The 26679-nt window shown below is 33.8% G+C and overlaps 1 protein-coding gene across 39 annotated transcripts in view; it reads left to right on the plus strand.

Annotated features, from left to right (window-relative positions):
* Positions 1 to 26679, plus strand: part of LOC111003527 (sodium channel protein para) — a 45638-nt gene that overhangs the window by 16523 nt on the left and 2436 nt on the right. Inside the window, exons 2-33 of one of the 39 annotated variants that reach the window (XM_045628138.1) lie at positions 5797 to 5920; positions 6609 to 6715; positions 7078 to 7181; positions 7915 to 8094; positions 8263 to 8295; positions 9580 to 9735; positions 10238 to 10443; positions 11143 to 11271; positions 11567 to 11658; positions 11834 to 12046; positions 12117 to 12174; positions 13049 to 13193; positions 13599 to 13763; positions 13876 to 14187; positions 15908 to 15976; positions 16524 to 16767; positions 16888 to 17093; positions 17291 to 17399; positions 17591 to 17656; positions 18764 to 19041; positions 19178 to 19351; positions 20345 to 20507; positions 21557 to 21744; positions 21815 to 22019; positions 22677 to 22838; positions 22910 to 23025; positions 23097 to 23238; positions 23326 to 23594; positions 23666 to 23839; positions 24009 to 24131; positions 25532 to 25654; positions 26005 to 26199. In XM_045628138.1, the coding sequence (XP_045484094.1) occupies positions 7948 to 8094; positions 8263 to 8295; positions 9580 to 9735; positions 10238 to 10443; positions 11143 to 11271; positions 11567 to 11658; positions 11834 to 12046; positions 12117 to 12174; positions 13049 to 13193; positions 13599 to 13763; positions 13876 to 14187; positions 15908 to 15976; positions 16524 to 16767; positions 16888 to 17093; positions 17291 to 17399; positions 17591 to 17656; positions 18764 to 19041; positions 19178 to 19351; positions 20345 to 20507; positions 21557 to 21744; positions 21815 to 22019; positions 22677 to 22838; positions 22910 to 23025; positions 23097 to 23238; positions 23326 to 23594; positions 23666 to 23839; positions 24009 to 24131; positions 25532 to 25654; positions 26005 to 26199 (4662 nt within the window). In that variant the 5' untranslated portion in view covers positions 5797 to 5920; positions 6609 to 6715; positions 7078 to 7181; positions 7915 to 7947. Of the gene's footprint in view, positions 1 to 5796; positions 5921 to 6608; positions 6716 to 7077; positions 7182 to 7914; positions 8095 to 8262; positions 8296 to 9579; positions 9736 to 10237; positions 10444 to 11142; positions 11272 to 11566; positions 11659 to 11833; positions 12047 to 12116; positions 12175 to 13048; positions 13194 to 13598; positions 13764 to 13875; positions 14188 to 15907; positions 15977 to 16523; positions 16768 to 16887; positions 17094 to 17290; positions 17400 to 17590; positions 17657 to 18763; positions 19042 to 19177; positions 19352 to 19559; positions 19723 to 20344; positions 20508 to 21556; positions 21745 to 21814; positions 22020 to 22676; positions 22839 to 22909; positions 23026 to 23096; positions 23239 to 23325; positions 23595 to 23665; positions 23840 to 24008; positions 24132 to 24764; positions 24888 to 25531; positions 25655 to 26004; positions 26200 to 26679 lie in introns of all 39 variants that reach the window. The other 38 variants (XM_045628137.1, XM_045628141.1, XM_045628145.1 and 35 more) reach the window with 38 other exon arrangements.

A 26679-nucleotide genomic window follows, 5' to 3' on the forward strand; every position in this document is an offset into this window, starting at 1 on the left:
TGTCCATGGCTTTCATTCTCCATACGCTTCCTGTTACCGCTTCTATTTCTTCTATCTACCTTTTCTCTCTTCTTGATATGTTGTTCTTCTTCGCCTTGGAATTAGATAATTAATTCAGATTCGAGACGCTAATTGTGACTCTTGACTATATGTCAGTCTGGTACGTTTATTCCATACAGAAGTCACAGTGTACCAGTGCGCTTGCGGGTGCGTGGTTGACTTATGTAAGCTGACTTTTTACTCAGATAATACTGGCTTTAATTTTTAATTATCGAACATAAGAATTTTTATCTTGGAAGTAGTTTACCTTGAGATTTTATTCATTCATAGTTTGTGATTGTTAATAATATACTATACAATTGTATTTTAAAATATATAATTAAAGAAAAATTAAAATAAAGAACGCCTCACTGTTAGAAATGGTAGGTATCAACACTGAATATTTGTAAATGTATCCTTTGTTCTAAAATTAACTTCGTTCTAATATTAGTTTGGATTAGTGTAATAAATTTTATTACATCAAATAAATAACAATCAAACAGAAATTCATTCAAATATCATAGACATTAATGATCCTGAACTCTTGGCATCGAAACGTCTCGAAGCAGAAAATGTATAAAGAGCTCATAGATCTATTGTTTTCCGAAACGAGATTCTTTAAGCTTGCTTGTTTGCCTAATAAAAGACTCTGTCTGCGCAAGACTCGAATCTGCTTTATTGAATGCCACATCGTTCAGAAATTCTCATCACTTTCACGTGAATCCTTGACCTATATTTTCTCTTACAATTGCCGCCCTGAGTCATTTTATCTTGCTTCTGTTCTATATGCCCTTTGCTTTAAAGGTTTTTTACAAGTATTTATAATTCTAGTATATTTTCGAATATAAATATAATTAATTATCTTATTTTGGCTTTTACCCAAGCTTTTTTATTCATTTATTTAATGTACAAATAGGTTTATATAGTTGTGTACATTTCTGAATTCCTTACTCTACATCTTACAGACTTTTATATAGATAGCTAGGTACAATGTAATTCAGCCAAAGACGCCACTCCGTCTGCAGAATATTAGATAACCAACGCGATACGATGTGGAATAGATAGGTTAAAGGCGAGGTCATTGCTCTAAGACTGGTAGACTGGTTGGTTTTAAAAAGAGCTAAAATGATAGCTATTTCTCTACACACAATATTACTGACTTAAAATATTAAATTGTTTTAATCCCAGAAATAAACTGCACCCGCAAACAGGAATTAACTTTTTTATTCACTAATTAAGCTCTATAGCATAGATAAATACTAAAGAATATTATATAAAAACGGTTTGAAGCTCGCTCAAGAGTAAATCGTCAACGTTAATTTTTAACAGTAAAATAAAGAATCTTTCTACTAAAGAATTTCACGCATGCGCCGTTTGTTTTGCCAATTGCAGGTTTTGCGGACAATCTGCATGTTATGTCGTGCCTACTTCGATCGCACCCTTGATTTAGCTTTTGTGATTCTTTATTTAACAAGATATAATGCAATACAAAGCATATTTAACTAATACAAATGATAACTTTTTTGTTACGACTATTGCAATACGTTTATATATTTAGATATCAATGTAATATTAGATCTGTGTAGTTGGGTAACTTAATATAAAAGAATAATAACTTGTGTAATAAATATTAATAATGATATTATTTAGACAGTAACACGTTTCAAGTGCTTTACAACAGTCATGATTTAGGAGAGTTAGGAGCAGGACCTATATGGTATACCAGTTGATTATTATATGTTAATAACACTAAAGACGTTTTAAGATATGTTTTGTTATCAATATTAAAGATATAAATCATTTATTTGTATACACAATACAAACAGAATTTTATTAAGTGCAAGGGGAAAATCTAAAATGTTACATGTTTAACATTCTCGTGTTTAATACTAAAACCAATTTTGCTTGGAGACGTTACGACATTATTAACGGCAATTTTCATTCACTTTTTTTTAATAAATTATTTAATTCTGCTATTTATTTATTTGTTCAAGTACATAACATCATTTAATGCTTCACATATAATTTATGTTTTACAGTATAAATCCCAATATTCAAAATACAATTACGGTCAACATTAATTTTACAAAAAATATACATAAGTACTACACTATCAACAACAAATTTTAGTTTTCACTAGAAATTACTACTATTTAAAAATAGTTACTCGCTTATCAATGCGTATTATGCGTTTAACAACGCTTTTTTGTTAAATTGATTTGCCAACTGGCCAGTTCTAAACATTTTCAGTGTTACCCACGTATTCGCAAAGAATTCAAATGAGAGGTGTATGTATATATAAACTATTTTTATTCTTACTCGTACAAAAGCGAAATATATTCAGTACCCTCTACTGGTTAATTATAGCGAGTAAAATAAATAAAACTAGATATTTATAAAAGCGTAAAAAGCTTTTTGAAAGTCCTGAATGAGTTCTTGATTTAAATTAATTTTGAGCCAGCGTTGTATAAATGAAAGATAACATTTCTAAGCTTAGCCTGTATAAATGATCTAAAAATTATATATGAACTCCATTAACCCCGGTACATTGAGACCGATTCTACATCTGTGCATTCAAATATTGCAGATTATATCCTTATTATATAATGAGTGCATTTTAAAAACGTTATAACAGCTTCAGGTTATTAAAACATGTTTTTTATAAGTTTATGTGTTTCCGATACATTTTCGAATTAATTCAAACAATCAATATAATGCGATTGTAAAATAAAAATACCCGCATGTTTTCTTTAACATTTACATACAATATCTTATTTACTGAGTTTCAGTTTAAATCCATAATATTACCACTGTCATGTATTTGAAAATGTACAACCAAAACATGTTTCTCGGAAAGCGGAAAATGGCATCAGTGTCAGTTTTCAACCCTGAATGAAACGATACGAGAATGGAAATAGACTCGCTTCATTGGAAAAGTCATTTTCTAATAGCGAGACTTGAATTCTAATGAGAATTGAGTTTTATAAACATGAACTCTAAAGAAGCTATTACTATAAGATTCAGGCATTCGTCATACTTCAGTATTTCCTTTCATACAATAAAACGATGTATTATTTTACTTGTAAACAGGTTTTCGATTGTCGACGGTAATCCTGGGTGGGACCGAATAATATAAAAATATTTTCCTAACCAAAATATAATGACTGAGCATGTCTGTCATATCCCTTTGAAATTGATAGTGCACTTGTGTCTACACACTCTCTTATTATTTCCTGTAACATTTACATCGAAATTAAATAAGAAAAAAATTCTTCTATATCACAGCTTTTTATGTATCTTTGTTAGGCGTTCTTCAGACGCTTATACTGATACTCAGGGGCCCCATGGCTCTGAAACGGTTATACAATTATGAAACTAAGAGTAAAATACGTCCAATGTACAGAATTCAAAATATCGGTACCTACGACGTAAGATACGATATAGCTTTATATATTTAGCATAACATTTCATGTTCATAGAATCCCGACATCCAATAAAATGCAGTCTTCGTTGTGTAGCAGTAATTTGATTTAAATTCAGTAAAATTTATAACACGCAATTGCAGCATATAAATTCTTGTAAATAGCATTAATATATATTACATGACAATGTTTCTTATTTAATATAAATAATAATTCTAGAAGTAAAACCTCTCATTTTCTTGCCCACTTTACCTTGCGAACTAGTAGTAGGAAAATATAAATTTAGAATTAATTTATCTTTTACTACATGAATAAAGCTATTTTAACTTTGACTGATATTTTTTCTAAATTAATATTCGCTTGTACATAATACATGAGAATTTTTCGCTCATTTAAATAATTCTCATATTCTCCAAATTTTTAAACTATAATTTAAAAATATTTATATACAATTACAAACTAAAAATATATCTAATAACTAACCTTAAAATTTAATTATTAAAAAATATTATTAAAAGGAGTCCCTTTAGGCAAGGTTCCGAAGATACTAGCAGCGTTCCCCCTTTGAATAGCTAGACTAATTATTAATAATAATACAATTTATTGAAGTGTTGATTAGTGTATTTATGTAGTAGCAGCAGTTGGAGGTAAAAACACAAGTCAAACCCCTTTCTTATTTTTATATCTAATAACACTCATTCAGTAAAGTAATTAATCGATTAATAAACTTATAACAGTTCTGAAAAAAAGATTACGCGAATTAAAATTAACATATTCAATATTCATACTTTTCGCAGTGACATAATGTAATTTGTTATAGCTCGTGGAACAGGGACTTGTAAAAGAATAACTCAAGAATCCATATAAATTGCTCATTGACTTTATTACATATAAATAAATTTTTTATGGTACACAAGCAATTCATGTTAATCGCCATCCATTGCCGGTCTTTTAGGATGTAGGCTTTGAAGCCACAAAGTTTAGTCGGGCATATACTCCAGTAATGTAATTAAATTTTCAAATAAATGAAATCATTACTATAATATTTGTCATCCAACAAAGCTTTAGTTTTTACTTTATTTAGTATAAATGTTTCCATTTTTTCATAATTATAGATGCTAATTGCTATTGCGATGGTCAACGTTTTTCTTGAACAAAGGTTTCTATTGTATGCAAATGTCATTTGCTTTAAAGGTTAATAAGTAATATAATAATAAAATAACATTTATTAGTATAACGTTAATATTGAACAAATAATTCGGGTTCAGGTTTATTTTTATGAAAGTATTGATTTATCATTAGTCACTGAATATATTTTCGAAATACTGAGTAATTTCCACTTCACCGAAAGCTTTCTTGTTTGTCCAGTATATGCTTAGGTCATTTGAAAGTCCATTTTCAAGATGACGTAATTCTCTAACGTCCAGATTCAATGTAGGAAATATAATAGATATTTTAAAAGAGTACCGAGAGTTTTATACGCCGTTTTTTTTCTCGGTCGGTAATACAAATTTAATGACGTGGGAAATTAGTGATACCTGTATCTTATATTCCATAACAAAATATTTTATGAATCGTAATTGCTGTCGTATTTGCTCTATTCCATTATCACAAATTTCGTATTGTATTGTACCTACATGCGTAGAGCCTCAGTGAGAAAGAAATGAATCTTTTGGAAGCCGGGCCTAGAATGAATGTTTATAATATACTTATCTACTTTTACTTTTTATAAAATATCTGAAGGCAATCGACTGCCAATATCGGGGGAGGCTGCTAACGTTCCAGATTCTTGGTGCCTTCAAGTACACTTATTTATAGACATTTATAGACAAAACGACGAAATTTACAGCCAACCATACTTTTTACTTACTTGTTACTTTAATGTTAGTACCTGAATGGCCGAGCTTTGCTCGGTATTTTTATTTTTTTATAAATTGTGTTTTTGGAAATTATATATAAGTACGAATTACATACTAATAAAATGATGAAATATGAACAATATAGATTATATATGCTGGAATAGCTTTAGTGTTGTTGTGTCGTTAAAGCAATTTAAAAAAATATTATTATTATTCGCCGATAGATGTCAGGAAGATTTATTTTTCAGTTTAATTTGGAACCACTCAAACACCACCTTTTTGTTATTTTCTATCATTTATTCCTAGCTAGATCGATTTATCGCCCCCAAAACCCCGTATACTAAATTTAATGAAAATCGTTGGAGCCGATCCCGAGATTCGTATATATATACAAGAATTGCTCGTTTAAAGATATAAGATTTAGTAGTATAGTACTTAAGTAGTTAAGTTAACTTTAATTGTAATTGTTTTGACAGCTAGGCGGTGAGACGCAGATGCACGCACGCCGACGCTGCAGTGAGGAGCGCGCGCGCATTGCTCGCGACGCGGCCACCACCCGGCGCGCCCTCTGAACCACAACGCGCCTAGGATTATTATACGGTTAGATATTATATTGTGTTTAGCATAAAAAGCCAAGTTTGTTGATAATGAGGAATATTAAGGGCCTGTTTCACAATGTATGGATAAAGTGCCAAACAGCTATGCAACACATAAATTATTCGAAAGATAAAAGTTCCAAATAAGATACTTCGAATTTCATGACGTATAGCGCTATCTGACAGTCGTGAAATGCAAAAATACTATTTATCATACCAATAAGTAACAAATAGCTTATTTGGAACTTATCCGGACATTGTGAAACAGGCCCTGAGAACTATACTCATTATATTTATTATAATGTAATTTTTACACCAGTAAAACAAATTAGAATTTCCTTTCAATTTAAGCCCAAGGCTTATTATTTTTTATAAAGATACATTAAGTCAAAAATATAACTAGTATGTGTAGTTATAACAACAAGGGTTTAAACAAATATTTAATTACAACAATAACTACGTCAATGGTTGTAGCAATACTTCGGGCTACGCCGTAGGGGGTACTTGTAATTTATTTGTTATTATTATTATTAATAGAGTAATTTGAAATAGTACTTTTAATCATTCAATTCAATTTCTATATTATCTTTTATTAATGAAGTATAAATTTAAATAGTGTATATACATATGTTCACAGTATATGCACATAGGGTATATATAACTTATGATAATTACGGCTTATCTATGTATAGGTCGGACATGAAAAATCTCGCTCGTTTGCTGGCTGTCCCTATCAGCGATTACGTGGTAACTTTCATCTCACTGGCAGCCGCGACCACACTGCTCTCGTGGACGACAGGTAGATTTTTTTATATGTATGAGTATTTATCTCGGCTAATAATGAATTTATTTCCAAAACGCGTCATTCTTAACGGCAATATCCGAAATAGGATTGAAATAAGGAACAAATTAGTTCTTCATAAATTCAAATTCGTGTGTAGTAAGGAGATCTCTCTAATAATTTATCTTAGAATAAGACTACTTAAGTAATAAAAAAAATAGTTTATTTGGTCTCTCACGAAAAGTATACAGTTAAGAAACAAATACGGACGAGGTATATTTGTGTGTGAATACTGAAAAAAATACATGGAACGTATGATACAATTATACCTACTATAAATACGTATATATATATTTCATAAAATTACTGTTGCGGTGCAGAAGGGCGTTCGGCCCGCAGGTGGCTGGCGGAGGATCGCGGGCGCAGGGAGAGGTGTCGCTCGCGCTTCCCCTACCATACACACCCGCCCATTCACTGTTAGCAGGTAACTGCTTCTTCTTGCAGAACAGTTGGCAAATAGGCTAAAGCATTAAATAATATTGCCACTCATGGGATCAAGCTTGCGATTCTAAATTAGACGGCATGGCTCTCTCGATCGCCAATTTAGAATAAGTTCGTTCCCTTCTTCATAAATTTATTGGTTCCAAAATAAATTTACAGGTACTTGCGTAATAGCAATAACAGTAACAATAAATGATTGGTATATATTTACTCGTATATAAAAACATACTGGAAAATTTCTTAAACTCAGTGTTCGTGGAAAAATGGCATTTATAACAACATAGCTTAGCAGACCATTTTAGAATCGTTCATAAGGTATATGCCATTCATGTTGTATTTAGCAGTTGTGTTGAAAATTGGCACTTAATGTCATTAAGAACGTAACCCGAGTATAATGGATCTTATAATGGAAATGACTTATTAGGAAATCCTTTTTACGATTGTACTCATAAAATAAATTGCAACAGCGCCACGTGTTCGACTCATTGTCCTAACAATGTCTCACAAATCTAATTAATATATACATGGAAGTATATATATGTTTTGGAACGTATGAGAATTTACACTTTATTTACTTGAAGTTATTGAAGCTAATGGATTTGTTTACTTTCACCACATCTTTTGCGCTTCTGTGCTACAGTTTGGGCAAGCTTATTTTTCCGTATTCTTTATAAGTAAAGTTATTTTAAATTAGTTAATATAAATTTTACTTTCAGTAGGCAGTTCACTCAGTGGGAGTTCGATAGACAATGTCCGAAGACTTGGACTCGATCAGCGAGGAAGAACAAAGTTTGTTCCGACCTTTCACTAGAGAGTCATTGGCCGTTATCGAAGCCCGCATAGCTGAGGAGCATGCCAAGCAAAAAGAACTCGAAAAGAAACGCGCTGAAGGCGAGGTAAACTCTGTTCCCTTACCGCGTATCGCTATGAGTGTGCTAACATGTCTAGTGCCGCCAAACAAACATACAATTTGCCATACTTTACAACAGTTACGAATAGGTTATGAAGCACACTCTACTTATCTTTGAAGAATATACGCCTGACAAATTTTTAAACTATTCCAGACCGATTTGGGGCGGACGAAAAAGAAAAAAGAAGTAAGATTGCTTGCTTGCCCCTTTTACCTTTTTACGGCTCGTTTTAGCGGATTTCAGCAAGTTATCGCCTCATTAGAAATTAATTTAAGAATAGTGACATCTATTGGCGTTACGCGATAACTTGCCTTGCATTCTGATCTCGCATATTAACCGCATTAAAAGCATTACGAACACATCGCTTTCGGCAAAATCGTATCTGTTCAAAAGACCGATTTTGGCTGTGACGGCTTAGCGACAGCTAACCTTAGAAGTTAATAGCTTCTTATTACTTTGCAAAGTATCATGAACATTATTATAATACAAATACAAAAAGATGCCATACAGAGAAACCCTAGCCTGAAAAACCCTAAGTCTAGATAATAGCCCCTGCGGACTTAAACGACTAGTTTAATATCTTGTATTAACCATGTGTTCCTCGAGTGAAAATTAGGTTAAAGCACATAAAATGTCACCTACGTAAAGAAACACAACCACTATAGAATCACCCTATCATGCATTGCACACGATTGGCTCATGATTGCCACTTCATTGGCTGCGGTCATGTAGGTCTAACCTGGCTAGTTTAGTGCAACCGACGACCCCCTATTTTGACGCCATCCGACATTGCCATGTATTTTCACTAAACCTTTAACAGCTACCAGCCCTAGATGATATTAAAGAAAGCCACAAGTAATTTCGTTTTAATAATTATAATCTTGTGTATGTGATGACTCAAGCTGGGTATGATAAAATTTTAATTACATTTTGAAAAATCTAAATAATCGCCAAACTTAAATCTTATAAAAAATACCCATTTTGGGTCATCTGGAACGAGTATTATACATTTACCCCACAGTATTAATCAAGACTTGAAAAGATATGTCCAAAGAATTTCAATAAAACCAGAACAATTCGGATTGGTAACACAATAGCGGGGAACGTTATGCAATACGCTTCTAGTTTGGCAAACAAACGCATCATGAATACACAGACAGCAGTATCATAATAAAACAGCTTACAGCGCACAAGACATGCTCAATTATCGTAATAATACTCGTTGCTGTAACTCCCTATCGTTTAAATATTTTAAATGACAACAGTATTATTATTATTACAACGCCTTTCGTAGAAATATTGCATATTGAAATAGAAAGGCGAAAAATCTCCTAATATAAGAGCGTGATCATGCATGGGCGCTGATAATCTGCACTTGATATATTATAGGAATTATGAAATAGCTTGCTTAAGTGATGACGCTCTTATGTCGGAATTTAGACACATTTTGACATGTTTGGTGTAATATAGGTGCGTTACGATGACGAGGACGAAGACGAAGGTCCTCAACCGGACGCGACCCTCGAGCAGGGTCTACCCCTGCCCGTACGGATGCAGGGATCCTTCCCCCCTGAACTATCCTCCACGCCTCTCGAAGACATCGATCCGTTCTACCAAAATCAAACCGTAAGCAGTTTAATATTTTATTATTATCCTCCATCCACGTGATGTGAATAGTTTCAAATATAGACAAATCAATAAATAGTCTAAGTCTCGAATGTCTATGATGCAACGTATTATTAAAGGTCATGAACCAATTTCAATAATGACAATAAATCGTTTATTTGCTGAGGAAGTGGTATATTCAGATTAACAGCGCAGTCAGATCTTTTAAAAATAGGCAAATGTCTAATTAATTACCAGAATATCATAAATAAGAACAATTAAATTCTATTGTTGTCAAAACTTATGATCTAAATACTAACCCACGCTATAAAATCAATTGCCTTTAAAAATTTCAATGTAATAGGACACTCTTCATTAGTTATAACTCCAGCCGTAGTGACCTTGTGTATTATTGATGTAGCTGCATCTGCGTTTTTGTCCCTGAATCAGCCCTTCAGAAAGTAAATCAACTGTATATATTTACTAATTTCTCTCCATGTAAGTTTTCAATATCTCTTTCCAGACATTCGTAGTCATAAGCAAGGGTAGAGATATCTTCAGATTTTCGGCGACAGATGCGTTATGGATGTTGGATCCGTTCAACCCGATAAGGAGGGTCGCTATATACATACTTGTACATCCTCTTTTCTCTCTGTTCATCATTACAACGATCCTTGTCAATTGTATCTTAATGATAATGCCGACGACGCCAACCGTCGAAAGTACTGAGTGAGTACCGTTTTTTATTTTGATTATTTTTTACTCTATAAGACTATACCATCTAATCATATTTCGTAGAATGCACGATAGCTTCAAAATTATTAGCGTTCAGTTTAGTACGTAACATAAATACTATTTAGATAATCAGAAGTATAATCAATAGATTTTTCGCGTTTAGATCGACTACTATGTGACCATGGCAAAATACTATTTACACCTCATCGGGTTTACGTGCAATACATGAACATTGTACACTATCACTGTCCTATCAATAACTTGACTGCATAACCCTAGACAACGTTTGCGAAATCAATGTTTTTTCCTTAACATGATCATAAAACTTTTGTTTTACAATTTGATTTCAAGTGCACCCAACGGAATGCATTTGTGAGCTCATATTCTGTGATGTAGCACAAATTAAACTGTTTGTTATAATTATGACGTGTAAAAAATTAGCCTACATTATTTAACTGTCAACTTTAATCACATAATCAGGCGTGTTACACTTTAAACATTGGTATGTACTCTTTAATGTTATCTTCATTTAGAACTAGTTGAATGTAGTCAATTGTTACTTCTATATTAATAGAATCTTTCAATTCATATTTGATGTCAACTAGATTTCTTAACTAACGCATAGAATAATTGAATATGAGAAATATTTATGTATTTTTACGAGCGTTCCACAATGGAGGTGAATTTTTCCAGAGTTATCTTTACCGGAATCTACACGTTTGAATCGGCGGTGAAAGTAATGGCCAGGGGTTTCATTCTACAGCCATTCACATACCTTAGAGATGCATGGAATTGGCTTGACTTCGTAGTTATAGCTTTAGCGTGAGTAGTAGACAATTTTATAATAAAAAAATTGTAGAATTATGTAACAACTATTAAAATGTAGATTTTGTTTATTTACTTAAATGTCTCTTGATAGAATTTATGTATAGAAATATCTTTATTAAAATTAGTTTAATTTAAGACAGGATTGTACCAATTGTACCAACGATGCCAAACGATAACATGAAAGTATTTACAGAAAGTAGTTGAGACGGTGACACAATTGTAACTAGTAAATGTTTAGACAAGTAGTTAGTTATATTAACCTAGCCGTTGTGTGGGGTGTGTGTTGCAGTTATGTGACGATGGGCATAGATCTCGGCAACTTGGCCGCTCTTAGAACGTTCAGAGTTCTCCGAGCGCTGAAGACTGTGGCCATCGTACCGGGTAATTCCACTTCTGCTACTATTACTTTAGTAATATATGTTTAGTGTTTTATTAGATTCAGTAGTTGTAGCGGTTTGAAATGAAATATATAAGTCTCAGAAGCTACGTAAGTACTAGAGGTTTGAAGCGTGTACACCTTTCAAATGTTCAAATAACAAGTCCGATTACTCCTCAGGGTTGAAGACTATCGTTGGTGCTGTCATAGAGTCTGTGAAAAATCTTCGCGATGTGATTATTTTGACAATGTTCTCGCTATCTGTATTTGCGTTAATGGGCCTACAAATCTACATGGGAGTGTTAACGCAGAAATGTGTAAAGGTATTCCCCGAAGACGGCAGTTGGGGCAACCTGACTGATGAGAACTGGGAGAGATTTTGTCAAAACGAAAGTAAGATATCTGTTTATAACTGTTATATGTTTACTTTGTGATATATACTTACTCACATATTGTATTTTAGCGAACTGGTATAGTGAAAATGACGACTATCCATTATGCGGGAACTCATCAGGAGCAGGGTATGTTGCATGTTCAGTGTTTATCATTTATAAGTCTAGACTAAAGCAAATTAGTCTGTTATTTAGATATGTTTTGTGTTTTATTTTGACTTAAAAAATAAAAAATCCTCAAGTTTATAATGGGATGTGTGCAGCATATAGGTTGTGTGGTATGTGTGATGGGGAAGAAAAGACTAGACTGAATAAAGAATACAGCTTTAAGAAAAACAAGGTAACAGATGTTACAATGAAATAAATAAGCAAAAGTGGTACATGGTAACGGGAACAGAAATGTGGAGCAAGAAAGTTCTAAACTTACAAGATACAACAAACGAAAAAGAGGAAGACAGCTTAGAACGTGGATTGACCAAAATTAAAGAAACATCAGGTCGTACATGGCAGAGAAGAATGGTGGGATTTCGAGTACGCCTTTGCCACATGCAGTAACACTACAGAAAGATTGAAATAGAAACAAGTTAAACTGTAAAGTATCTGAACGTTAACACCTCAACGTTAAAGTAATTCCCTTATAAATTCATGACTTATATATCAATGAATGTGATTTATTAATAACTCTAAACTCCCTTAAATACTTTAAATGTACCGATGAGTAATTATAACATGGAGAACACATACTTCCAAGATTAATTTTGCTAGCTAAATGATCAGCCGACGATAACGTTCCAATCGATGTTTTGCTTTTTGTATTTCCCCTAATATGAAATAACTTCACGTAGTACGTTTCCCTAAACCAATCTCAATTGTTGTATGTAGTTTGTTTCTTCATAAACCAAACTAATCTAAACTGCGACCATGCCACATAAGGTCGTCTTGTGTTTCGGAGAATTCCAGTTAATTTATTTGAGAATATAAAACGATTTACTTTTGTTTGCAGAACATGTGAACCAGGCTACATATGTTTACAAGGGTACGGACCAAACCCAAACTACGGCTACACGAGTTTCGACACGTTCGGTTGGGCGTTTCTATCAGCTTTCAGATTGATGACGCAAGATTACTGGGAAAATTTATATCAACTGGTTAGTTTATAACATTATTGCCTGGAATATTTTCTTAATTTTGAAGCAGGTCAAGGTTACGAAACTAATTGAATCAGCTAAGCTTAAAACAATTATAACATTCCATCTTTATAGGTCAAAAATGAGTTAAAACTTATATAAGAGAGCAATATTTTTCGCTAAAAACTCGTTAATTTATTCAATATACGTTTCATTGTTTTTCGTTTCATTGATCACCAATAATTTTATCCATCCAAAATGAACTATATTGTTTTCTTTAGTATAGTTAATAGAAAATAATAGTTATATATAACGTTAACAAAATGCATGGTTTCGTGGTATACAAGATTATGCAATTCATTATACGACTAATATATGAATGAAGATCACTCACAACCACAGTAATGTGAAATTCTTCACGTACAGGTTCTAAGGTCGGCTGGTTCATGGCACGTGCTGTTCTTCGTTGTGATCATTTTCCTCGGCTCTTTCTATCTCGTCAACTTGATCTTGGCCATCGTCGCCATGTCATACGACGAGTTGCAGAAGAAAGCAGAGGAGGAGGAACAGGCTGAAGAAGAAGCACTAAGGGTAAGCAAACAAGATTTAATCTAAGTCAAATATTAAATCTGATTGTTATATATATATCTAGGATCTAATGTAATTAAATACTTCAACTTCGTACAAATATAAACGCTATTAGGAAGCGGAACAAAAGGCAGCGGCTCGAGCGGATAAGCAAGAAGCGAGGGAACAACACGCTCGCGAGCAAGCCGCCGCGGCGGAAGCAGCCGCATACGCCGAAGCACATCCTGCCAAGTCTCCCAGTGACTTCTCCTGCCAGAGCTACGAGTTGTTCGTCAACCAGGAGAGGGGCAATCAGGATGACAATACGAGGGAACGCATGTCCCTTCGTAGCGACCCCTTCCAGGATTCGGTGAGCACTCAGCCCACGCACAAGCCTGCCAACGACACCCACCACGACACAGCACGCCGGCAGAGGAAGGTCAGCATGGTGAGTATAAGACCCACGCGTGATATCTCTGCTGACAGTGATTTTTATTCTATGAAACTAATTTGCTAACTGTGGCGTTTTTTACAATATCCAACTATACAAACTTACGTAGTGGTTCAATAAAACCAAACTAAAGCTAAATGTTTTATTATAATATCTTTATAGATTAATATTAAAAATGAAAAGGTATCAGGATAAAAAATATACTTTTAAACGTCGTTATTGATCTCAAAAACATCATTAAGATACGTGAGAATCATTAAGAGATCTGCTTTATTTGTAGTAGTTCTCGATAAAGTTTTTAATTAATATTTCATTAATCTTGATGCTGACCCTTCTTCAATTTTTATATATAATTAAATCATTGTCGGCTGAGTTATTTCTTTTCAACTTGATAATTATCACTCGGCTTCTTTGCACTTACAATAAGTATATGTAAAAAACATTTAAAATTATATTTGCACAAGTTAGTTACAACTTCTTTATCAAGTTGAAGAGATTATGTTTTAATGTGTCTTACGCTGAGCTTTAATTTTGTGTGTGTCCTTTTCGATGTCAATATTTTCTTAAAGTATGCAGATATGATTTTTTCACATAATTTTCGAAAGAAACACTTTTTTTTTACAATAAATTTGTTTTCATATCTGAATGTTTCTCTATTAAATATTTAATTTATTATCTTGCGAAGATTACTACACGGTTATTTTAACTCTATGAACACGTTGGTTTGTTTAACATTTGGTTTCGAGGCATGCTATTAGACGGTCTTTTCTATTCTTTTAAATTACTTTTTGCAATCATTACGCTTGCAGCGACTAACTCTTCTTATTACCTCAAACAGATCACAATAAAGGCATGAAACTGATTATTTATTACATTGTAATTTAAGATTAGATTAACATTATTGTTTCAATTTGTTGAAATTACATTGTAGACATTGTCATAATTCATCTATTCTGACACTTTTTTCATTAGAGCGTTTGCATTATAGTTTATATTAATCTCCAATAATATTTTAAAAAGTATTGCATAATGCAATACTTTATTTATATCAATCACCAGTTAATCAATAACCATCAAGACTTATAATTGTCGCATATTTTTATTAATATTAAATACTATTGGAGAAATAATCTATTGTCATGTTAGATTGTTTCTTTCATTTTGTGAGCGATCGAAGCGGCCGAGCTGAGACTAACATCGAGCAGAGGTAGGTTCGGTCAACATAACTATTTTGTCATTAAAATATCTACTTCAAATATTTAAACATTAATTCCTCAATTCGATGAGAGACGGGCAGAGGCTTTCACAGAAAGAAATTAACAAGTCTTCATGACTATACACCATAGATAGCGAGCTCAGATGGATTAGAAGTATGCGAGAGTGCATGTACGTTTAATCGCAGTCAATACTTCATGTGTTTATAAACAAAGTTACCAGACTAACTATCGCTTTTGGTCAATGCTAACGCTTTTATTTATTCAGTATCGTTATCATATGAATTAATCTGCATCCGTCGTTATATGTTTACTCTATATTGTTCTAGCACCGCCGTAGATCGTTAACATTTTAAACTTCACTGCTTGGATGCTGCTACAATCCCTTTATTCCAATATCGTTCCCTATTATCTATCCTATACATAGTGATCTATGTCTTAAAGTAAAATAGTAGTGATATGATCGGAAATAATTTTAAAAGTGTATTTTGTATGCATTAAAGGTCCCCCATCCTGAACGCATTAATAAATATGGACAGTTGTCGTATGGGCCACTGCGGGAGGGCTCACAGGTTTGTCCTCTTCTACATTGGTGTTTGTGATCCCCTTCCTTCCTTTTGATGTACTAAACTACTATATACCTTTTCTTCTCCTTATATTACTCCAGTTGTCTTAATGTCTAATTGCACCAACTCGTGTCAGTTCGCTAGCATTAGATCATGTATGCATATGTTTTGATGCAATGAGACATCTCCCAGCACTGTTGTAATTATTTTATCCCAAACTTTCGAGTTTCCATTCATGTATTTCTTTTGCCTTCTACTTGTTTATTAGCACATGAAAGATATTTAGGATATATTTCTTGATAGTTCATTTTACGATAAAGCCTCTGCGAGTACCAATCAAGTAGTGATCAGTTTCCATGACATTTTCACTCGATCTGAATTGAGGAACTTGATTTCGTTAATTGATCAAATATTAGTATAACTCGAATCCAAATAAAAGTTTCTAGAAGGAAGAAAGAAGGTTAAAGTAAAAAATTTAACAGTCTCAAAAAGTACTAAGTAGGTTATTAGGGAATTTATTATAAAATAAATATTACTATTTATGTGACTTCAGGCTTCTTTATCACTACCTGGATCACCGTTCAATTTGCGACGCGGTTCCCGAGGATCTCATCAAATGGCGTTGAGACCGAACGGAAGGAATAGGTATCCACCGGGAGCCGATCGGAAACCACTTGTTTTATCAACATACTTGGACGCACAGGAACATCTGCCTTATGCTGATGACTCAAATGCAGTCACGCCCATGTCAGAGGAGAACGGCGCTATTATAATACCAGTCTACTATGCGAACTTGGGTATGTTATCATTATCTAGGTCACCTTTGGTAATTAATTGACAAATGTACAATCTACCTTTTTACATGAAGGATTACGGGCAGCAGCAACTGTCACTGAGGCATTTCTTACGTGTTTTAGGATCAAGACATTCCTCCTATACATCACACCAGTCTAGGCTATCATATACGTCGCACGGCGATCTCTTAGGGGGAAAAGCTCAAACCAAGGAGGCCAAACTTAGAGGGCGATCGGCATCCAGGAACCACAGCATTACTTCCCAACCTCACGCCTACGCGCTGCCCAGACAAGAGTCGTCGCTGGTATCTCGACCATTAAGAGAATATGTATGAGCTTATCATTCTTTTGTTATAAGCGTCGACTAATTATTTGCAAGCGTGACACACTTACATACCTCACAAGTTGTTTCATTATCGTACACTGTCATAATGATGATATATTGCTGCTGAAAGCACTTTCCATTGTTATTAGTAAATAATTCTAGCTTATATTTTAATGATAAGGAGATTTTTTAAAATTTCAGGAAGTAAGTACAACGGAATGTACTGATGAGGCTGGCAAAGTTTTGAAACAATCAAATGATAATCCGTTCATTGAGTCATCACAGCAGCCAAATGTCGTTGATATGAGAGGTATGCATTTTAGAATTTATATTTTACTATTAACGGAAGTGATCATTTTAAGTTTCTGTTTAATAGAAACAACAATTTCTTTGTGTAATTTGAAATATTAAGACGAAGATGTTACAATATGTATTATTATAACCAATATAAAAAGTGGTGAATTTTTACGACACTTAATCGATTATTAATATGTATTTCAGATGTTATGGTACTAAATGAAATAATTGAACAAGCTGGAAGGCAAAGTAGAGCGAGCGAGCAAAATGGTACGTTTCTAATCAATAAATTGTGTGTGTGTATATAAATACTAATTAATTAACAAAGCCATGTATGCATTGGGACCATAAAGGACCAATATCAATTAACTTTCGGCCATAAAATATATTTGTATGATCTAGCTCTATAAAATAGAGACCAATGCCTACATGGCAAACTTAAAGCATTTTAATGTCTGTGTTAACTTAACGTTTGTCTTGTCTATTGTATCAGCTGTCTTGTCCGATGTCTTGTTTTTATTTATACATTACAAATTGTTCGCTTTTAATACACAAATTACTAACACTTTTCACACAGAACATTCGACAATATACACTGCGGTATTTGCTCATTATGCAAAAATGCATAATTGGCAAAAATACATAAACATTGGGTGTCATTTATATTGTTTAGAGGCCTAATGCACCTTCACTGTCCTGTCAAACTACACAAATACCACTTTCTTTTATTTTGCATTCCGTCTCAATTCTTATGCTTACTTACGCTTTTTTATCACTTTTCTTCCCAATATTTTAAAATTAATGCTAAACGTATTATATTTATAGCAACGTCTTTATTTGAATTGCATGAACATAGCAATTATCATTTATTATTTAAACTTATTAAAAAAAATTCACTTGTCACAATGTGTTCAAAAAGCGATAATCTAGTAAAATCTATTTTGTACGATGTAGGAAATGTTTTGATACGCTTCCGCTATTCATGTAAAATCAAAATCTCGATATTCATATTTTTTGACTTGATTTATTATATAAGGGAAATATAAAGGTAAATTAAACATTATAGATCATTAAAGTAAAGTAGTATATAATATAGTGACTCGCTTTGCAGATAATGAGATGTGATCTCGTGTGAGAATTTTCTTTATTTTAAGCACAATCCTAGCACGTAGTTCAAGCCATACCATAATCTTGAACAGTTGAACAACGAGAGATAAATGACAGCCAATAAAATTCAAAAAATATGAATATTGCTGAGTAGTATTGGCTATGTGTATTCGATATTTGGCTACTCAAAATAATGAGCGAATACTAACCATGTTTATTTTTTGTCTCTCTCTTCACACCACACACACTCCGGTAAACGTGACACAACAGTGTCAGTATACTACTTCTCAACAGCTGAAGATGACGATGAAGGGCCCACATTCAAGGAGCGACTCCTGGAGTGGCTCATGAAAGGGATAGACTTCTTCTGTGTGTGGGATTGCTGCTGGTTATGGCTCGAGTTTCAGAAATACGTCGCACTCTTGGTGTTCGATCCGTTTGTAGAACTGTTCATCACGTTGTGTATCGTGGTCAATACTCTGTTTATGGCACTGGACCATCACGACATGGACAAAGATATGGAAAGAGCGTTGAAAAGTGGTAATTATGTAAGTAACGTTACATATCAAGTTGTAGATTTAGATCACCAGAATTTTAAACCAAAATTGTGCATACAGAAGAGAACATCATTATTTAATGTCTTGTTATTGACAGTATGTAAAAATTGGATTATATCGTTTCCAGTTTTTCACGGCTACGTTCGGTATTGAAGCGATGCTAAAATTAATAGCAATGAGTCCCAAATATTACTTTCAAGAAGGATGGAACATATTCGACTTTATCATTGTGGCCTTATCATTATTGGAATTAGGACTGGAAGGGGTTCAGGGTTTGTCAGTATTGCGTTCATTCCGATTGGTAAGTTCTAATCAATATTAATTTATACTAATTATATATCTAACATACGATTTAATTTGAAGATAATGGCGATTACCATTTTAACAGGAAGTATTTTACAGACAATTTCAGGTATTTGTAATAACAGCTGGTGCTTTCACCGCTACCTACTTTCTTCGTTATGTGCTACGTAATGTCTATGTTCTTACATTTCCAAAAATATTTTCAGCTACGTGTATTTAAACTGGCTAAGTCTTGGCCGGCGCTAAACCTTATAATATCCATAATGGGTAGGACTGTGGGAGCTTTAGGGAACTTGACCTTTGTACTTTGCATCATTATATTCATATTTGCCGTGATGGGGATGCAGTTGTTTGGGAAGAACTACACAGGTTCAATTGAAAAACAATTTAGCATCTCTAAGAACATATAAGCCTTAGTTATCAATTCTTATTCAGCTTTACACTATCGACTGTCGAACACAGGGCTTTGATTGAATATTATTTTTAAGGAACATTCAGTTATGCTGTGGCTTTATAACACGGAATGGCTCACAAAGAGCCTAAACGATAAACGTTATAAGGCTATCACGCTTACAATCATAAATATTTAGCTTTGCATTGAGTAAAATAGAAATGACATGCAGCTTCGCTTACGAAGGGTATTGCATCAGGTCTATTACTGATGGGATCTATGTCACTTTAAGGGTAGGAATAACACAAAGTACGATCTGTGGATCGCAAAATAATATCAATCAAAATGCTCTCCCAAAACGTAGTATACGCAATAATAGACAATAGTCAACATATATCCCACTCATGAATCAATATAAATGCACATAATCGGAAAGATATTGTAGCACACATTCCGCTAATATTAGTCAGAGTTCAGACCTATAATCACTCACGAAGGCGCGTGCTGAGTGCTCGTAGGTCTCCAGAGGCCGCAGTAGCATAGGTGATGCGCCGGCAAGCGAGCTTGTGTGACGCCTTGTTTCACAATTTATAATTGCAGCTTCGAGTATTCAAATTGGCAAAGTCATGGCCGACTCTTAATTTACTCATCTCTATAATGGGTAGGACGATGGGTGCCTTGGGCAACCTGACCTTCGTATTGTGCATCATTATTTTCATATTTGCCGTGATGGGTATGCAACTATTCGGGAAAAATTATGTGGGTAAGTGGTGATCGGTGGGAGTGGTGCATGTTCGATGTTATATTGGACGTTGTTGATGCGGCGATTCGGTCCAGTGAATTTATTTCAAGCATCGAACTGTCAGAAAAATTCTCTTTGGGTTATGAAATGATAAGTCGCTCGGGTTGACACGGTAAAATCATCGCGAAATATATTCACTGAAATTGCTAAAGTGTGGAATGTAAATTACATTTTCAAAATTCGAATAGTCCACGCTTTAGGTAGGATCGCCGTCAGATTGTCTAGAGCTCATTGTGTTGATGTGCGTCACACTGTTATGCTCATGTTGTTTGATTGGCAAACGTCGTTGTGAATTGCGACCCCACGTGAGCTAGACTAACTATTGTATGTATCTATTGCTGCCCCTTAGCGATGGCGCCTCACTTGTGAAACGTTTAAGCTAGCTTCCTATCCGTTATAATTCATCTTCTCATTATACATCTTAATGTTCATTTTTCATTAGTGCCTTGTAATAACCTTAAATATATGATACTTATTAAATGTTTGTCCCTTTTAAGTAGAAGGCCTCTATGCACGATTTAATTTAAAGTTATTAATATCTCTATTGTATATATATTTGTTATGTTGTATGTATTTTTTATAAAGGTAACAATATTTTTTTAAATGGCTGTATGCTGAGCAAAAGATATGCAGATTTCTTGTTATAAAATACAATTTTCAGAGGCATGGTACGAAGGTGGCTTGCTATTCATTGCCAAATATTTTAAGTTACGTTCCGATTCTTATGCCTAATATGCAAATTTGGTAGGCGCTTGAATTTTAATTAAGATCTTACTTATAAACCATACAAGCAAACTAAAGTTCTAGTTCTATATTTAATGCAAAATTTATTTATTTTACGTACTTCTATTATGATTCTATCAGTCTAACTCGAATGATTAACATTTTTAAAATCAGTTATAAATTAAACTTTTTTACGTTCAATTAAACATACTGTTTTGATCGATTAAAAATAATAGTACATTATTATTTATAAACTCATTATTGACGAACGATTATCACGTATACAGATTACGTAGACCGTTTTCCTGGTGGAGAGCTCCCAAGGTGGAACTTCACGGATTTCATGCACAGTTTCATGATAGTATTCCGAGTATTATGTGGAGAATGGATAGAGAGTATGTGGGATTGCATGCTGGTTGGAGATGTTTCTTGTATACCTTTCTTCTTGGCAACGGTCGTTATTGGCAATCTTGTGGTATGTTTAATGGTCTAGAAATAAGTATACATAAAGCAATCGAATGCGTTAAACATTTATCTAATTTCAGGTACTTAACCTCTTCTTGGCCCTGTTACTGTCAAATTTTGGTTCGTCAAGTCTATCGACGCCAACAGCCGATCAGGACACGAACAAAATCGCGGAGGCTTTTAATAGAATATCCCGATTTATCGATTGGGTCAAAAAAAACGCAGCCGATTTTTTAAAAATAGTCAAAAGCAAATTGACGAATCAGATTGCTATCCACGCTCCGGGTGAGTTTATAGTAGAAATTTTGAATGTTGTGTGTAATTTCATTGTATTTCAGGATAAATAGTCTATGACATTAATCCGTGTGTTATATGTGTTAAAGTAACAGTCATATAAATCGATGTATACAATAAAGCATGACATGCAATGGTTGTTATTGTAAACACTGTGCGTTGCTTGTGCCCTAGCAGTCAAGTGTAGAGCTGTCCTCTGTAATATTCCCGATACACTCTTACCTCCATACAGTATATTTAGTATATTCGCTTCATATATTATATGTATTAAATCCATAGGTATTATAATAGTAAGTATGTATTATATACTATAATAGCTTTGTTTGTTGTGCATGCTGTGTTTATTACTATTATATTTTTATTGTTAAGTTGTGTTAAATGTTACGTCTAAATAATGTGATAAAAAATTTATATCATAAACTATATAGCTGTAATATACAATTAAACAAAGCAATCGAAATGATAGCTTTTGATAATTTTTGATTAATATGTAATTAAATATATTTAAATATTCAATACATGACACTTGCTTACAACACAATAATAATCACAGGAGTTGTATCAAATTCGGCAATTATTTACAAAATTTTGTCCTGATCTCTATTCTATGCTTGGCTGTTGGCGGCGACAAATGACGCACGGATGTAGGCTTAAAAGCGGCATTATGTGCCCGCTGTGTTTCTTCAGAACGAGTCGACAATGAACTGGAATTGGGTGCCGATATCGAAGACGGGGTTTTATTCAAAGACAAGAAACTAAAAGATCAAGTGGAGGTAGCTATAGGTGACGGAATGGAATTTACGATACCAGGTATGGTAGACTATTTAAATTAAAACGTGCATATGAGCTCATATAAATTGAAACTAAACTCTATTTTGCAGGCGACAATAAATATAAAAAAGGAAATATATTGATGAATAATATTAATGCTATAACGGATAATCATACTGACAATCGAATTAACTGTGAAATAAATCATCATGGTTATCCGATACAGGTCTGTACTTTCTCATTAAACTAATTTGTATTGTGTGTATCCGATTATATTCCAAATATTTCAAATTTCAGGATGATGATACAATTAGTCAAAAATCTTATGGTAGTCATAAAATAAGATCATTTAAAGACGAAAGTCATAAAGGATCTGCGGATACGATAGACGGAGAAGAAAAGAAAGACGCAAGTAAAGAAGAATTAGGTTTAGAAGAAGGTATATAAATTATATCCTCATTTGACTACCGATTTATAATACCGTTAAAATATATGTTTTTTTCATAACCGAATCTTTCTTTATTAGAAATGATTGAAGAAGAGGAGGATGGAAAACTTGATGGCTTAGCAAAAATAGATATAAAGGTGGCCGCAGACGAGGATGTAGTGGACCTCACACCAGCAGACTGTTGTCCAGAACCTTGCTATGCGCGCTTCCCCTTCTTAGCTGGAGATGACGAGTCTCCATTTTGGCAAGGCTGGGCAACCCTTAGACTGAAAACCTTCCGATTAATAGAAAATACCTATTTCGAAACGGCTGTGATAACAATGATTTTACTTAGTAGTTTGGCATTGGTAATTAAGTTTTTCCCCTAATTTTCTTATCATATTAAATATGTTATTATTAACTATATTCCTGTTTTTAGGCGTTAGAAGATGTCCATCTACCACATCGACCAATTCTTCAAGACATCTTATATTACATGGATCGTATATTCACAGTAATATTCTTTATTGAGATGTTAATCAAATGGTTAGCTCTCGGATTTCAGAAGTACTTCACCAACGCCTGGTGCTGGCTCGATTTCATTATTGTCATGGTAAATTATCGACTTTTTAAATATATTTATAAGCATAGTATCTATGAATCGTAACTTTCGATTCGAAAACCAAAGTCTAAAGTACATTTACTTTATGTTCTTTATTCTTATCAAAGGCAAATGTACGTAAGATATAGTTTGTATTATCGTACTAATTTAATGACGGTAGTTGTCACTCGTTAACCACGGAGCGGTGATGGCCGGAGCGGACGACATCCCAGCGTTTCGGTCCATGCGCACTTTGCGAGCTCTACGACCTCTCCGTGCCGTCTCCAGATGGGAGGGCATGCGCGTGAGTACGCGCCTCTTCGACACTCAATACTTCTGTCGCGATGCCCATTTGTTACCTGCTCTAAGCGTGGGCAACGCGACACGTGTCGGCTTTGATTGTTCGATGTTCGTCGCTGTCGAGGTGTAATCTCGCCATGGAAAGCTCTCTATGTCTATTTGATGTGTGCTGTGATCTGCTTCATGTTCTTTACCCATTCCTAACACACCTTTATTAATAATGAATTTAAATCCTTAATTGGTTTGAAGTGCATGGTGTGAAACATATTATACCTTAGCGCTGCAAACTTTGTGTCATTTTCAAAGTTTTTATGAATTAATTACAATAAAAATTTAATACAATGAATGAAAACGACACAATTGCCTTCGATGTATTTAATATTTTAAACACTTTGTAATTTACCCATTCACATTTATACCGCCAATTTGAATCTTCGGGAGATGAAGTTTTGGTCAATTGAGAGCTTTTCAATTAGATAGTGTGATTTCTTCTTGAATTTCTTATCCATCTTGTAATAATTTCTAAAGGATTGTCAGTCTTCTACCTTGAAAGGTTTATTTAAATTCACAGAGTTTACGGTAATAAAGTAGTTTCAGATATTGTATACATTATCATATACAAGTGTTATTTCATCAGGTGTCGCTTATAAACTTCGTTGCGGCGCTTTGTGGCGCTGGAGGCATTCAAGCATTCAAAACGATGAGAACTCTCCGAGCCCTTCGACCACTCAGGGCTATGAGCCGCATGCAGGGCATGAGGGTAGGTACCTCGGAGGCTCCACTTCACATATCCATTACACATCGCGAAACACAATCACCGTACAAAACCACACATCTTTTGTCCCCATTTTCAAGCTCGTTGTACTTCAACTTTTCAATTTTATGGACTGTAGAGTATTGGATCAGAATCATTTCGAAGTTCGTGGCACCCCTGAATGGCTTGTAAAATCATTCGTTCTGTTTGAATTTTCGGGGCCATTTTGAAATTATCATTTTCATTTCGGTCTTTTTGTCGTTCATCATTTGAAGGTAGATTAGAGTTTTAGTTATGGAATGATGCACTTAAGATATCTTGTATCAGTACTTGTTTGAAAACCGGAGCCGCATGTCAGTACAGAATTTGGTGAGTATGCACTGCTTGTATCTTCGTCGTTTGTAATGCATGGCTGTAGATTTTTCTGTTTGTGGCCTTTGTTTGACATTTTGCTGGCTAAGATTTATTCATAATTCTAATTTCAATTAAGTACTTGTTGAATTATCTCAAAGCATACCTAGTAACTTCTGCTAATCACACATTTAGCTGCACTAGTTTGAGAAGATCACAAATTATAGAAAATCGAATAATTTAGTATCACATGAAATATTTTCAATAATCCTATTATTTAATGATTTTTTTCAATACAGGTTGTTGTAAACGCGTTAGTACAAGCCATTCCATCCATCTTCAACGTACTGCTCGTATGTCTTATCTTCTGGCTAATTTTCGCTATTATGGGAGTTCAACTGTTTGCTGGAAAATATTTTAAGGTAACAATTTGCCTACCGTAGGTAATTAGAAATATCGAAACAAAGTTATATTTCTCATACAAACTAAAGTAAAATAATTATCTTTATATAATGTAATTATATCAATACCTAGAACATTGTTTAATAGTTACTCATTGTGGCTACAGATCGGGATTGAATCCCAGTTTAACCAAGATTGCAATCCAGGATTTTTTTATTTTTTCGTTAGCATGTATCCAATTATTTATGCATGATTCAGGTATTATAAAAGAAAGATATAAAGATAGGTTTGTTTCATATTCTATGTCGGGATTATGGGACTTATTTCCACCTTCCTATTTCTAAACAAAATTTTGAATTATATTTTTCAGTGTGTCGACATGAACCATACAACACTGAGCCATGAAATAATTCCCGATCGTAACGCGTGCATTTTGGAAAATTACACATGGGAAAATTCACCGATGAACTTCGATCACGTCGGAAAAGCTTACCTATGTTTGTTCCAAGTGGCCACGTTCAAAGGCTGGATACAAATCATGAATGATGCTATCGACTCGCGAGAGGTATTACAAAATTTCTGCTGTTAGGTATATAATAAGGGTAATAGATGATCTAGTTCGATATTTAATTTAATTAAAAAAAATACGTTTATTTTGGAACATAAGATCATCATGGTATCACTTATTCCACATCATTAAATTCGAACCAGTTGGCATCCCTACTCATCGGCAAAGAAGACAGAGGGTGTAGGAATTTATTCACTATTTATCTTTAATCTTTATTCATATAGGTAAACAAGTAAACTTATGAACGTCAAAATATTTTTTAAATAAATGTAAATTTACAATTACTACCACTTCGCTAGTCATGGGCGTAGAGCGGGCAAGAAGAACTGGCCAGAAACTTTCCGCCACTCTTTTAAATCGCTAAGTTTTGAGTCATACAAATTATTTAAACTGGAGCAAATAAATCCCAAGGATTAGGTTCATTTAAGTAGTCGTCAAATTTATAAAAAAGCTTTATTGATTAATTTACCTATATGT

Source organism: Pieris rapae, chromosome 5 (genome assembly GCF_905147795.1).
Source record: "Pieris rapae chromosome 5, ilPieRapa1.1, whole genome shotgun sequence".
Classification (NCBI taxonomy): Eukaryota; Metazoa; Arthropoda; class Insecta; order Lepidoptera; family Pieridae; genus Pieris; species Pieris rapae.